General features: G+C 46.8%; 1 protein-coding gene across 6 annotated transcripts in view; it reads right to left on the minus strand.

Moving 5' to 3' along the window:
* The window catches only part of LOC136169667 (phospholipase A and acyltransferase 3), a 31,820-nt gene extending 19,567 nt beyond the window's left edge, over positions 1–12,253 (minus strand). Inside the window, exons 1-2 of one of the 6 annotated variants that reach the window (XM_065937585.1) lie at positions 12,183–12,253; positions 11,182–11,259 (exon numbers count right to left, since the gene is read on the minus strand). In XM_065937585.1, coding sequence (XP_065793657.1) covers positions 11,182–11,196 — 15 coding nt within the window. In that variant the 5' untranslated portion in view covers positions 11,197–11,259; positions 12,183–12,253. Of the gene's footprint in view, positions 1–11,181; positions 11,584–11,608; positions 11,774–12,182 lie in introns of those variants that run through there. The other 5 variants (XM_065937580.1, XM_065937581.1, XM_065937582.1 and 2 more) reach the window with 5 other exon arrangements.
* Between the last annotated feature and the right edge of the window lie 3,312 nt (positions 12,254–15,565).

Raw genomic sequence — 15,565 nt, forward strand, 5'->3', positions numbered from 1 at the left:
TTGTATCCCTAGATCAGGAAGATCCCCTGGAGGAGGAAATGGCAACCTACTCCAGTATTTTTGCCTAGAGAATCCCTTGGACAGAGGAGTCTGGCAGGCTACGGTCCACAGGTTCGCAAAGAGTCGGACACAACTGAAGCAACTTAGTAGGCATGCATGCACGCAACCTTAAAAATACTCATATTCTCTGACTCACATCTTTATAGACCAGATCTTAACAATAACCTGAAATGCCTACAAAAGATGTCACAAAATCACATCTAATGACAAAACAATAGATATCTAAATATCCTACATAAAGATATTAGTTAAATCTTGTCATATTTTACTGTACAGTTATGTTTTAAAAAGTTATATTTTAAAAGAATACTTAAGGACAAGAAATGTCTGTAATATAATGGTTAATAAAAAGGTTTTACAGTCAAGGATAACTCAATTTTTTAAGTTAGAAAAAAAACCTTTACACAAAATGGTATTTTTTTTTTAAACTTTGTTCCAAAAGGAAAACCGACACATTAAAAAAAAAAACTGGAAATACACCAAAATGTAAACAGTGTTTATTACTAGTTGTGGAATTTGGGATATTAATTTTCTTTTTAATTCTTTTCTAGTTTACCAGAGGTGTAAATACATATATATTTGTTTTAGAATCAGAAAACAATGTAAAGCTTGATAAACATCAGTGTGCTCAATCTGGGGTAATCCCTACAATTACTATTATATAACAAAATAAATACACAAAAGACTAGAAAGATATATACCAACATCCTAGAGCACCAGATTCCCTCCAGGTGCTCAGGCTAAAGGTGGTTGTTGTGATTATTTTGTTTCTTTCCATTTTTCTGCATTTTCCAGCTTTACTGCAATGAGCATTTTTAAGTTTATAGCATACTTTACAGCTTTATTATTTCTCCACTTTATTATGAAAATTTTTCAAATGCTCAAAATTGAAAGCATTTTTTAGTGAACATATATCCACCACCTAGATTCTACCATTGTGTTACTGTATTTACTTTATCACAAATATGTCCAACTATTCATTCCAACTGTATATATCTTTAAACTCCTCTTACCGTCTGTGAGAGGCAGACGTAAAGCACTGAGGGCGTCTGGGACAATGACAACAATGACAACAGCAGTAAAACAAGCATGTGATGTACTCTCACACTGATGGGCTCCAGAACTCACTGGGTTCCTGACCTCAAGCCTCCAGCCTTTATCCCGAGCTATGGTCTCAGACCCGAGCCTTGCCCAGATTACAGGAGAGGAGGTTGCCAGCATGCATGCAAAATCACCCTGCCCTTAACAAACACCCTCTCCCACCTCAGGGAAGTGGTGTAACTGGTCAACGATACCCCTTGAGAATTCTTTCACCTTGGGGATGCTCACCTCTGCCTGGGAGGGTCAAAGGACTCATTCATTTGCTCACTCATTCAACAAAGGCTCACAGAGCCGGGTACCTGGGCTATGCCCATGAACAAAGCCAAGATACCTGTCTTCATAGAGCTCTTATTCAGTATCAGAGAGAGAGAAATTCTTCAAATGCATTTAAAGCCTCAGTGTGAGTGCGCTTAGTCGCTCGGTCCTGTGTGACTCTTTGTGACCCCATGGACTGTAGCCCACTGGCCTCCACTGTCCATGGGATTCTCCAGTCAAGAATACTGGAGTGAGTGGCCATTCCCTTCTCCAAGGAATCTTCCTGATCCAGGGATCAAACTCCGATTTCCTGCATTGCAGGAGGATTCTTTATCGTTTGAGCCACCAGGGAAGCCTCAGTAAATGATGATATCAAATAGAAGAGATATCAAATAAAAACAAAAAGAAAGAAAAGGTAGCACAGGATTAAGTGATCTGGAGTGCAATGTGGTGGGCAGGGGTGGGAGGGGAGGACGCGGGCTGCAACAGTCTAAGGGTGTCAGGGAAGGCAGAGAATAGGCCCTGCAGATGCCGGGAACATTCAAGCCAAGGGGACGGCCTGAGCAAAGGCCCCAGGTAGGAGTGTGTTTGAGGAACAGCCTGAAGTCCAGCGTGGCTGGAGTGCAGGGGAGAGGAGGAGAGGGTAGGTTGGAAGATGGAGAGAGAAGCTGATGGCTCAGACATGATATGGGGACAGCAGAGCATGAGAAATAATGGATTCTGGATTTCTTTGAAGGTAGACTCAACAGGATTTGCTGTTGCAATGAGGGAGGGTTTGAAAGAAAGAGGAGTGAAATGTGACTTCAAGGTTTCCAGGAGGCCGAATGGGCAGGCTGCTGGCGGGGAGGGTACACTGGGTTAAATGTCCACCTGGAGCGGGGCAGCTGCATGTGTGAGCCTGGAGATCAGAGGAGCGGTCTGGGGTGAAGGTCACTGCTGATCTTTAGAACAGCTCCTATTGGGAGTTGGAGGCAAAAACCTGGCTGAAACGGGTATGAGAGAGACCAGGAGAAGAGGACCTCCTGGGAAAGGCAGCACCTGAGATTTTTGTTGAAGACTTGAAAAATGAGGGAGAGCATGTATTCAAACTCAAATCCTGCAGTTTTTTTGGGGGGGTGGGGGGGAGGGGGGAAGGCCACACCATGTAGCAGACAGGATTTCCTGACCAGGGATCAAACCTGTGCCCTCTGCAGTGGAAGCACTGAGTCTTAACCACTGGACTGCCAGAGAAGCCCCCAAATCCTTCACTCTTAACCCTCACACTCTGCTGCAACCAGAGGAGGCAGAAAAGCAGATCGATGGAAAGCAGACAGATGGAGACAGGTGAACAGGGGTGGGGGCAGACAGGAGCAAAAGCACAGCAGTGCAGGCATCTCAGGGCGATCTCAGGGTTGGGTCAGAAGCAGGATCCCTGAGGTGGGCCCCAGGCCTGGCGTTTTGTTTTTTTTTTAAGCCTCCGGGTGATTCTACTGTGCAGCCCAGACGGAGAACCGCAGGAGAGGGGGTCCATAGGGCAGAGAAGGCTAGACAGAGAGGGGCAGTCGTACCTCATTGTGCAGTTGGGGAAACTGAGACTAAGAGATGAGGTCACTTACCCAGGGTCAGCCCGCAACTAGCCAATCATGAACCTGAACCCCCACCTCGTCCCCACTACAAGGAGGAGGGATACCGCCCGGCCCTCTAGCAGATTTCCCCACCCGCCCCTGCATGATAACCCCCATTCACTCCTGCAACTCAGAGCCAGTGTGAGACCCTCAGGTGCGGGCACTGCACAGGACCGGAGGGGAAAGGAAAGGCACTTGCAGAAGAATTTTCAACCCAAGGGTTGAAACAAAGCAAAAGGAATGTTTTTCTTTCATTCAAGACCACTAAGGAAGCATTCCAGTCCACCCACGCTCAGCCCCATTTAGCCCCCTTGTCAGAAGTTTGCAATGTTGGGGTTTTTTTTAATTAATTTATTTTTTATTGAAGGATAATTGCTTTACAGAATTTTTTTTCTGTCAAACCTCAACATGAATCAGTCATAGGTATATGTATATCCCCTCCCTTTCAAACCTCCCTCCCATCTCTCTCCCCACCCCATTCCTCCAGGTTGACACAAAGCCCCTGTTTGAGTTTCCTGAGCCACACAGCAAATTCCTGTTGGCTATCTATTTTACATATGGTAGTGTAAGTTTCCATGTTACTCTTTCCATACGTCTTACCCTCTCCTCCTCTCTCCCCAGGTCCATAAGTCTATTCTCTATGTCTGTTTCTCCATTGTTGCCCTGTAAATAAATTCTTCAGTACCATTTTTCTAGATTCCATATATATGTGTTAGAATACAATGTTTATCTCTCTCTTTCTGACTCACTTCACTCTGTATAATAGGTTAGGTTCATCCACCTCACCAGAACTGACTCAAATGCGTTCTTTTTTATGGCTGAGTAATATTCCATTGTGTGTATATACCACAACTTCCTTATCCATTCATCTGTTGATGGACATTTAGATTGCTTCCATGTTCTAGCTATTGTAAATAGTGCTGCAATGAACAATGGGACACATGTGTCTCTTTCAATTTTGGTTTCTTCAGGGTATACGCCTAGGAGTGGGATTGCTGGGTCATATTGGTGGTTTTATTCCTAGTTTTTTAAGGAATCTCCATACCGTCTTCCATAGTGGCTGTATCAATTTACATTCCCACCAACAGTGCATGAGCACTCCCTTCTCTCCACACCCTCTCCAGCATTTATTGTTTGTAGACTTTTTGATGAGGGCCATTCTGACCAGTGTGAGGTGACATTTCATTGTAGTTTTGATTTGCATTTCTCTAATAATGAGTGATGTAGAGCATTTTTCATGTGTTTTCATGTGTTAGCCATCTGTATGTCTTCTTTGGAGAAATGTCTGTTTAAGTCTTTTTCCCACTTTTTGATTGGGTTGTTTGTTTTTCTGGTATTGGGTTGTATGAGCTGTTTGTATATTTTGGAAGTTAATCCTTTGTCAGTTGTTTCATTTGCTATTATTTTCTCCCATTCTGAGGGTTGTCTTTTCACCTTGCTTATAATTTCCTTTGCTGTGCAAAAGCTTTTAAGTTAATCAGGTCTCACTTGTTTACTTTTGCTTTTATTTCCATGACTCTAGGATGTGGGTCACAGAGGATCTTGCTTTGATTTATGTCACTGAGTGTTCTGCCTATGTCTTCCTCTAAGAGTTTTATAGTTTCTGGTCTTACATTTAGGTCTTTAATCCATTTTGAGTTTATCTTTGTGTATGGTGTTAGGAAGTGTTCTAATTGCATTCTTTTACATGTAGCTGTCCAGTTTTCCCAGCACCATTTATTGAAGAGGCTGTCAATGTTGGGGTTTTTTTAATGAAATATTTCAGGCGTACAAAAAAATACAGAAAGTAGGCTAGTGAGCATGACTACTGCGTTTACTGATTACAGCCTTGGGGCTCCGAAGCCACACAGCCAGGGTTCAAATTCTAGCTGTACTACTTATTAGCTGAGTGGCCTTGGGCATGTTACCTAACTCCCAGCCTCAGCTCCCTCAGCTCTAAGATAAGGGTAATTACAGCACAGGATTCAGGAGACTGTCCTGATGATCACAAAAGTTAGTACCTGTGAAGCAAACACTACCTGGTACGTAGGTGCCTGCTCAGTCGCTGCAGTAGTGTCTGGCTCTTTGCGACCCCATGGACTGTACCCCACCAGCCTCCTCTGTCCATGGGATCCTCCAGGCAAGAACACTGGAGTGGGAATTGAAAGAGACACGTGTACCCCAATGTTCATCGCCGCACTGTTTACAATAGCTAGGACACGGAAGCAACCTAGATGTCCATCGGCAGACAGATGGATAAGGAAGTTGTGGTACATATTCACAATGGAATAATACTCAGCTATTAAAAAGAATGCATTTGAGTCAGTTCTAATGAGGTGGATGAAACTGGAACTGGAGCCTATCATACAGAGTGACATAAGTCAGAAAGAAAAACAGCAATACAGTATAGTAACGCATATATATGGAATTTAGAAAGACGGTAACAATGACTCTATATGCAAGACAGCAAAAGAGACACAGATATAAAGAACAAACTTTTTGACTCTGTGGGAGAAGGCGAGGGTGGGATGATTTGAGAGAATAGCTTTGAAACATGTATATTATCATATGTGAAATAGATGACCAGTCCAAGTTCAATGCATGAAACGGGGCACTCAAAACCGGTACACTGGGGCAACCCTGAGGGATGGGATGGGGAGGGAGGTGAGAGGGGGGTTCTGGATGTACACCCGTGACTGATTCATGCCAATGTATGGCAAAAACCACCACAGTATTGTAAAGGAACTAGCCTCCAATTAAAATAAACAAATTAATTTTTTTTAAAAAAAGGATACTAGAGTGGGTTGTGATGCCCTCCTCCAGGGGATCTCCTGACTCAGGGATAGAACATGTGTCTCCTGCACTGGCAGGTGGGTTCTTTACCACTAGCGCCACCTGGGAAGCCCTGGCAAATAGGTAGTGTTCTGTAAATGGAAGTTTTTGCTGCCACTGTTCTTGGGGGTGTTTTTATTATTCTTGATTTGGAAGGTTCGCAGACAGATCCAGGACCAACTGGAGACACTCTGGAGGTTGTGAAACCCAGCCTGAGAGCAAGTTCTCTTTGTTCCCAAATCACATGCTGTGGTGAGTGTGGAAATCCCTCATCTCACCCACTCCATTTCTGATACTCTGGGGAAACCCGTGAGAGGCACGTAATTCAAAACAAAAGCAAAACCCTCAAGTTCAGGGAGGGTGCTGAGAACGGACTTTACCGGCAGAGTTGGGAGTTTTGATGCAAAGACTTTAGGGAGAAAAGAAGCCCCGGAGGAGCCCACCCTCAATACTGTCTGTCTTAGATTGCGTTTTCAGAAGCAGAACCCAGTACACCTGAGACTGAGGCCCCTTTGCTCTATTGCTGTGTGACCTTCAGGAATCACTTAACCTCTCTGAGCTTCTCCAGCAGAGTTTGTGTCAGGAATAATGAGTTAATGGGGGTGAGAACTCTAAAATCCACTTAACACCTGTTAGAAAGTCCCAAACTCATGCCCCAGGCTTGAGTGGGTGGGTGCAGGGAACTGGGTGAAGGGGGAGACCAGACTCCCCATTTTCAGGCTCAGCAAGAAGGTAGAGGAGGGGCTGGGTTGACTCATCACCTCTTCCCTCCCAGCCTCTGGGAGAGGGACAGTGGCAGCTCCAATCAGGCACCAGTCCAGCCCCAGCAAACCAAAGGTCATGGGCATCCTGGAAAAAGGAGGCAAAACTCATCCACCTTCCCAGGCTCTTGACCCCCTACAAGCCTCAAACCTGTCCCATGTGTTGAACGTCAGCCCACGGGAACCAGGACTTCCCCTGAACTCATCTGGGAACCACCACCGCTGCCACCAGGCACCCCTCGGGGTTTTCACAAGTTACTTGGAATCCTTACAGCAGCCCCGTTTTAACCACCAGAAAACAGCTCAGAGATGGGAAGTAACTTGCCCAAGAGAACTCCTGAGAAGTGGGGCCAGGGGGTTTCCCTGCTGGCTCAGCGGTAAAGAATCCGCCTGCCAGTGCAGGAGACACGGGTTCAGTCCCTGATCCGGGAAGATCCTACATGCCACAGAGCAACTGAGCCCATGCCCCACAGCTGCTGAGCCTGTGTTCTAGAGCCCGGGAACCTTCTGAAGCCCGCCTGCCCTAGAGCCTATGCTCTGCAACAAGAAGCCACAGCAATAAGGAGCCCGCGAACTGCAACTGGAGACCGGGCCCCACTCGCCACAACTAGAGAAAAGCCCACGCAGCAACGAAGACCCAGCACAGCCAAAACTAAATTCATTAACTAAATTATTTTTAAAAAGCAGTGATGCCAGGATTACACTACAGGTCTTCCTGAACCCAAAGGCCAAGTTCTCTTCGCTGCACCCAGTAATTCACACCAAGCTTCTGACATCTGCTCACCAACTCCACGGTGAGTTTTGCCTCTGCTTCACTGTCTTCTAGGCCTACAAGGCCCTTGACTGTTTGCTAGCAAACTCCTACTCATCTCTCACGTCTCTGCCTCCTCAGCGCCTCCCCCTGACTTCCCAGCGGAGAGTGTTTATCAGCCACAGCTTGGTGTGTCTGCAATGATGACTATAATTGTGGGGCTGAGCCCCTAGGAAAAGAGAGATCAGCTTCCCTGCCCAGCCCACCAGCTGGACTGGGCAGCCAGCCAGGCACATACAATGTCCTCAGCAGAGGTTTGTGGGCTAGAGGAACGCTCTGCTTCCTGCTCAAGCCCCTCCACAGTGCAGATGAACCCCTGCCCTGCCTGAAGCATCCACTTCTCCCTCCTCCCCTTTGCCCCATAACTAGCTCCACAGAGATCTGTCAGGATGTCAGGCAAACCTCAAGGGTCGTGAAGAGGTCCATAAGAGAGTCTCAAGTCAGAGCCCAGAGCAGGCCCATCAATTTCTGCATATCTGCAGGCAGGAACAGAGATGCAGATGTAGAGAACAGACTCGTGGACACAGAAGGGGAACGTGAGGGTGGGATGAATTGAGAGAGTACCACTGACAGACGTACCATGTATAAAACAGAAAGCTGGCGGGAAGCAGTTCTGTAGCGCAGGGAGCTCAGCTCAGGGCTCTGTGATGACCTAGAAGCTGGGATGGGAGTGGGGGTGAGAGAGAGGCTCCAGAGAGAAGGGATGTGTGTATATACTTATAGCAGATTTGTGTTGTTTTACAGCAGAAACCAACACTATAAAGCAATTGTCCTCCAGCTTGAAATAAATTTTTTAAAAAATTTCTGCGTATCTGGAGCCTCAGATGCCCTTTGGATCTTCACTTACCCAGCAGCAGCTGCTCAACAAGCCATGGGTCTAAGGACAGGGTGCATGGAGAAGGGAAGGCAAAGCTCTTGGACCATGGGTCCTAAGCAAATGTATTAATAGAACACAGTGGCACTGACCTGGAGGCCTCGGGCTGGACTAAAGGGCTTGGAGACACGTGGGCCCATATGGCAGATATGCAGCCTCTCCAACCCCGGGAGATCCAGGGAGCTCTATCAGAATAACTACAGTTGTCAAGTCCTAAGAGCCAGGCTTCCCAGGTGGCTCAGTGGCAAAGAATCCGCCTGCCATACAGGAGATGTGGGTTTGATCCCTGGGTTGGGAAAATCCCCTGGAGAAGGGAATAGCAACCCACTCCAATATTCTTGCCTGGGAAATCCCCTGGACAGAGGAGCCTGGCAGGCTACAGTCCATGCAGTCGCAAAGAGTCAGACACGACAAAGCGCGCACACACACACACACACACAAGAGCCAGGCCGTGGCATACACAGAGTGGGAAAGTGCACCCATCCTCCGGGTGCAAAGAGGCGAGAGCTGTCCGTAGAGAATTTTAAAACAATAAGACATACCAAGAATACATCTGCTGTTTATTCTCACCATATGCCAACACTTTTAAACAGTATCAGTGATAATGGTCTAAGTTCTAACTCATGCGATTCCTGCCAGGATTTAATAACATGTATGCGAGCTTTACGTTAGCACACATTCCTGTTCTTTGAAAAGCTTAGTTTTCTATGTGGAAGTCTAATCAGAGAACACCTAGCTCTACAGTGAACCTCCAACACACAGACTCAGCTCCATGTGTCTGCTTCAACAGGAAGTTCTGAATGGCTCAGAATGGTTCGAGTTCACTTTCAGGACAGTTTGGGCTACCAATCCCTCCCTACATTTTCCTGTGTTTAAGCAGAAGTCTGCGCTCCCAGCACCAGAAGAAAAGAGATTAAAAGAGAAGTGTTTGAAAGTCTGAATCAATTTCACTGGGAACTAAACTCTCATTCTAAAGCAATGGATTAAATAAATGTCAAAGTTCACCATCATTCAGCCATTTTTCTCTGACTTTTGCCAAAGAAGAAAAACTTAGGAGAATTTTACCAAATAAATTAAAAACTTACGACGGATTTTCTGGTGAAGATGTTTTAGTCAAAATGTTTTAAATGTGGATATATTTTAAAGTCTTTGAATGGATAAACAACAAAGTCCTACTGTATAGCACAGGGAACTATAGTTAATATCCTTTGATAAATTATAATGGAAAAGAACATTAAAAAGAATATATATGTGTGTATATACATATATATAACTGAATCACTGTGCTGTTCAGCAGAAATTAACACATTGTAAGTCAACTATACACCAATAAAATAAATTTTAAAAATAAAAATAAAAAATCAGAAATTCCCTAGCAGTCCAGTACTTAGGACTCCCTGATCTCACTGCCTAGAGCCTGAGTTCTACCCCTGGTCAGGGAACTAAATTCTTCAAGCTGAATGGCACAGACAACAAAACAAACAAACAAAAAACCTAGAGATCAACAAACATAAATAAAATTAAAAATAAGAGTCACTAGAATTAATTTTTTAAGATATAGGCAGCATTTCAGTTTCCGGAATTTATTACAAAATGGGATTTTTATGAATCTCTGACAAACTGATTCTAATGTTTAAGGCTTTTCCTATTTGTATATCTGTTATTTCATATGAGAGAAACTTTTGAAATTAATAAAAAGTGTTCTTCAATCAACTGTGAGCCAAGATATATTGACAAGTCTGCCTCTACTAAGAGTTGCATATGCAAAGAAGATCAGTTTTGTCAAAGTCAAGGACAACTTTTCAGAAAAAGTTCCAAAACAGAAACTGTAATGTTGTCATTATTCATGACTATAACCAACCTAACTATAAGAACAAGTTTTCTTCTAAATTACATTAATGCAACTAAAAACTATTAACTCATTACTTCTATTTTTCTCTATAACATCTACCCTACTTTACAATTTTTAGTTTTTCACTGGCATGATTTCATATACAGAGCTCAACAGAAGCAGCTTTACTGTGTTTACTTTCCGGCCATTACTAATATTTATTTCATGATTATTACTGAAAATAGTGTTGTTAGATAAGGAAGAGGGATGTTTTTAAAAGACCACTCCCAGCATCGAATATGCCAGGTACACCCTAATCCCAGGAGCTGCCTTAAGCTCTTTACACGGATTAAACAATAATCATAATCACAACAATGAATTACAGGTGAGCACTTAATATGTGTGCGAAGCACTGTTCTGAGCACTTCAGAAGTATTAAGTCACATAATCGTCACTCTGGGATTGGAAACGTGATCAAAGTGCCGCAGCTAGGGAACACGATCGTGAACATTATCCCAGGGGTGTCTTCCTCAAAAGCCAGGCTCGAACCTCTCTGCAGAGGGTCCTGCTAGGTTGAAAGGAAGCATATGCTAAGCCCCTTTATGATTTCTGAACCACATCACAGATTAGAAATTGATAAAGTGAAAGTTGGCAAACTGCCGGCAGGGCGCCATGAAGTGTCTCAGCCGAGGCCAGAAAAACGCCCCTGTGGTCAAACCCAGGCGGTGGCGGGGAGCGGGGGGGTTTGCAGCAGGTGCAGCCCCAGACTCTGTGCTCCGGGGGCCCTCCCAGGCGCTCTGGTCTGACTCAGGAAGGCAGACAGGACCTAGGCGGAGCAAGTCTGTCCTCGCTGCCTCCCAGCTCCGGTTGGCCCTGCTCCTGTTTCAGGCAAACAGGACCTACGCACACAAGTACTCACACTAAGACAGCTCTAACCACTGACCGTCTCCCGCCTGAAGCCCACCGGCCAAGGGAGGTGTGGCCCACACATCCTCAAGAACCTGTCCTCTGATGACTCAGGCCCGCCCAAACACGGCCCCCACCCCCAGCCCACACACGCCTGCCTTACTTACAAACGGTGCACGCATCTTCTTGGGTGATGGGGGCCCTCGCTTTCAGTCTGGAGTTGACTTTATCAGCTGTGTAAATGCCTGAGGCAGGAGGGAGGGGGAGTCACCGTCAGCAACAAGAAACCGCGTCCCCAAGACCCCAGGGGCCAGTGGCTTCTGGCGGAGGAGATCGTGCCCAGTCGATCTCCAAATTCTCCGGCAACGACCCGCTCGCTCAGTTCCAGTTCCTTGCCGGCCCCCTCCCAGCCCCGGCACCTGGCCGTGAACCCGCGCAAGGCGGGCAGGAAGGTGCACCTGATACCGGAGAGGCTGGCGGTGCAGCGGCGGGGAGCGCGATCGGTGTCGCCTGCCCCGGCGGCCGCGCCCCAGAAAGTCCGCGGCGCCGCGCGCGCGTGCTCAGCTAAACCGAATTTGTTTACTCCAGCCTCACCCAAGTTCTCCAGCCCCCACACAGCCTGGGACACCGGGAGAGCCACCCCAAGCGTCTCACCCTCCTTACGAGCTTGGAAGTACCGCTCCACCCACCTCGCGGACGTGGAAGGCAGTAGCGGCATCCACCAAGAAGGGAACCAGTTAAATGGCCGCAGAGGACAGGTCAGCGAGAGGTCACTCGGCCACGCCCCGTGTGACTGATGAGAGCCTCGCAGAGCTCCACGCCCCAGGGCGGCACGGACAGCCCCCTCCGGCCTCTGGGGCAGTCAGGCCAGGATGTTTTCCGCTCACCCCGAACCTTCTCTGCACACCCTCCCCTAAGCAGAGGAGCCCCCTGAACCCAGCTAGGGGCCACCCCACCCTCGGTAGTTTAAGATCCCGTATACCTATCTATACATATCGCACTGCGGTGTAATCAATTTGCTCATCCCCTCAAGTGGGCTTATCCTGTAGTTAAAACTACCGTCAGTCAGTTCAGTTCAGCCGCTCAGTCGTGTCCGACTCTTTGCGACCCCATGAATCGCAGCACGCCAGGCCTCCCTGTCCATCACAAACTCCCGGAGTTTACTCACACTCATGCCCATCGAGTCGGTGATGCCATCCAGCCATCTCATCCTCTGTCGTCCCCTTCTCCTTCTGCCCCCAATCCCTCCCAGCATCACGGTCTTAGACCCCCGTTATCCACGAGTTCTCTATCTGCCCTCTGCTGGGTAAAAAAATAAGCAGAGACAGAATTACGGATAAGCTGAGGTTATTTTAGGGTTCCGGACTTCCGGTTTGAGGCATTCGCTGGGGATCTTGGAACACATCCTCCTAGGACAACGGGGGTATTGTATATTAATTTTTAAAGCCATTTAAAGGCAAGGGCCTAGCAGAGAGAAAGTATTTTTAACTATTGGGTCCCAAACCATCAGATATCCCCCAAATCTGGCACCAACCTGGCAATGGTAGGCATTTCACGAATGAAGGAATGAATGACCAAACACAAGCCCTTCTTGTGCACTGGGCTGTGACCCTGCAGGGGTAAAAGCAGTTCTGGTATTATCACTATTTCCTGACCCTTCGCTGCTGGCACTGAGCTTGGAATCAAGACCCGTTGGCCAAATCCTGAACCTACGGGGTCAAGAGCACCCTTCCCTCTCTGAGCCTGTTTGTTCATCTGCAAACTGGGGTGGTGGTGATATTGTACAATATGTAAGATAATATATAAAAACATATACGGCTTTGCTGTCAGATAAGCTTCTCAGGTGGCTCAAGTGGTAAAGAAGCCACCTGCCGATGCAGATGCAGGAGATAATGGGTTCGATACCTGGGTCCCCTGGAGTAGGGAATGGCTACCAGCTTCAATATTCTTACCTGGAAAATTCCATGGACAGAGGAGCCTGGTGGGCTATAGTCCATGGGGTTGCAGAGAGTCTGACAGGACTGAGCATGTACACAATGTAACAATAAAAATGCATTCCCCAAAGGGAGAGCAACAGATAAAGCCAGGCATATACATAAAGTGGGAGCCTGATGTCTGGCCTGGGTCAAGTCCTCACTGGGGACCTCTTGGCTGTTGTTAGGAGGCAAAGTACATGCTTATCCACAAACCAGCTTCCCAGCAAGGAGGTCAGAGGCACTGAGATAAACACCAAAGTTTTATGTGCATACTACTCACCCAACAAATCATATTATGTGTATTGAGCAAGAGATTATCTGTAAGGCCATCCAAACCCAGAATGGAAAGTTTTGGTTTTGAGGAAACCACACCTATTCCTGCCTCTCCTTAATCTTTGCTTTCAATTAGCCCAGATGTCACTTTTTTTACTTTCTTTCTTCTTTTCCCCCTGTGACTGTGCCAGGAAAAACATCCCTGCTGAGGGGCAGGGATGTCAGGAAGTTTGGTTTCACCTTTCACACAGCTCTCAAAGGTGGAACTCTGTAGGGAAGTCCCCAAGAGAAGCTACCACGTGTTGCCACCACCATCATCAGCAAGGCAGTCTGTCCTTAAGCCCCATTCCAAGTCCATCACCATGATGTGAGTGGACGGGCAAGTTCAAAACAGCCAGGATCAAACTGCTATCTGCCTACAAAGCCTCTTCCGGTCTTTTCTGCAGCCACAGCTATGGAGGCCCATCCTTCTTGTGACAGGTGGAAAATATTAATTTTTCATTACTTGCCATCTCTCCTTTCTCTGCCTGCTGAGGGTTCTCCTCCAGGAGAATCCATCGTTGTACTGTCTCTGAGGAAGGAGTAACCATGAAAGAGGGAGGAAACGGCACAAGGCTACATGCCAAGAGGGCTTCCCTGGTGGCTCAGCAATCAAAAATCCACTGCAATGCAGATGTGGGTTCAGTCCCTGGGTGGGGAAGATCCCCTGGAAGAGGAAATGGCAACCCACTCCAGTATTCTTGCCTGGGAAACCCCATGGACAGAGGAGCCTGGTGGGGTACAGTCCGTAGGGTCACAGAGTCAGACACGACTTGGCAACTACAGAACAACACGCAGAGCAGACCTAAAAGACCCTGCAGGGATCCTGAGCAGGTGGGGCAGGCATGAGAAGCAAGGGCCAGGGCAAGAGGAGAGCAGGAGAGGGGAGGAAGTGTGGGCAGACAAACTGCATTTAAGGGAGCAGAAGCCACAGAGCATTATGTGACAAGATGAAAGCTCTGATGCGAAACAGCAACTCCAAACCAGATTGCTCCTCAGGGGAAAGGTACCCCACCAGCCAAGTGAATAGGCTTTTGATCTGTATCCAAGTCACTCGGGGCAGGCGATATAAGTACACTGACTGACAGATTGCTTTGACCAGAAAAATCAGGCTTTTAGGAAAGGAAGGTGAAGTGTAACTTCCTCATGAATTGCCTAGGTCTGCAACCCCTCAAACCCTACTGAAGAGGTGAGAATAAACCCCTATTGAGAGGCCCTGAAGAGCTTCCACTAGTAAATGTGTGGCATAACCACCTCTATTTCCCCTTAAAAGCACATTCCTGAGATGTTCCAGGCTCTCATTCCACTAAATGGTCAGTCTGGGGAACTGACAACTGCAGAGGACATTTGCTTTTGTCCAGCATTCTCTCATTTGGTCTCTGCTTGGTTCTGGTGGAGCCATGAATCACAGTACCCCCCGCCCATCACCCTGAGTAGGGACACATGTGACCTACGTCTGGCTCTCTATCATGCCCCAGCCCTCAAGGCAGCCAGGGACCCTGGAAAGAGCCTATAACCCAAGGCAGGCCAGTCAGAATCTTCCTCTAGGATGGAGGTTTGTATGTATATAAAATACACACACACCTTGTAATAGGCAATGGGTCAAAAAGCCTCTTTCCTCTGGGGACAGTCAAGTGGAATGATGTAAGACTGGAACCGTTTGTTCCTGCCCTCCCCAGCAGCATGGAAGAAATCTACCTGCAAGAGGAAGAGATGCAGCCACTGCAGACAGGAAATAATAGTCCTGTTGACATTTGATTCACACCAGTGTAACTTCTAGATATCCAGTTACAAGAAAATGCTTCATTTAAAATATTCTTTTAATTATTAAGCTAATCAACATTGGACTTATCTTTGGCAAACTGTTTAATAGTAATCAAAGGCAAAAGTGTCTATCAATGCACCAAAGGGAAGCATAGTTTGCTTGACTTCTCCTCATCCACACATGACCACTTTCCCCACCCTGCTCCCTTCTGCACCCCAGCTTACACTGACGGAGGGATCAACACTCCCCATACTCTCCATATTACATTAACTTGTGAGTTTGCCCCTTTCCTACTGTGAACTCAGTACAACAGCCAGCCTGGTATGATCAGGGCTGGCTGGCTGGCTGATTGGCTACTGACCCCATCCAGTCTATGTTTCAAACTAGGAAAGAAATCTTTTTATTGTACGGCTGAATGGGGGTTTGTAAAGTAATCAGTCAATATTTGAGTTCAAACAACTTCTTCACTGCCTCCAAGGTCGCCAGTGAAAAGGAAAG

Source organism: Muntiacus reevesi, chromosome 5 (genome assembly GCF_963930625.1).
Source record: "Muntiacus reevesi chromosome 5, mMunRee1.1, whole genome shotgun sequence".
In the NCBI taxonomy this organism is placed as follows: Eukaryota; Metazoa; Chordata; class Mammalia; order Artiodactyla; family Cervidae; genus Muntiacus; species Muntiacus reevesi.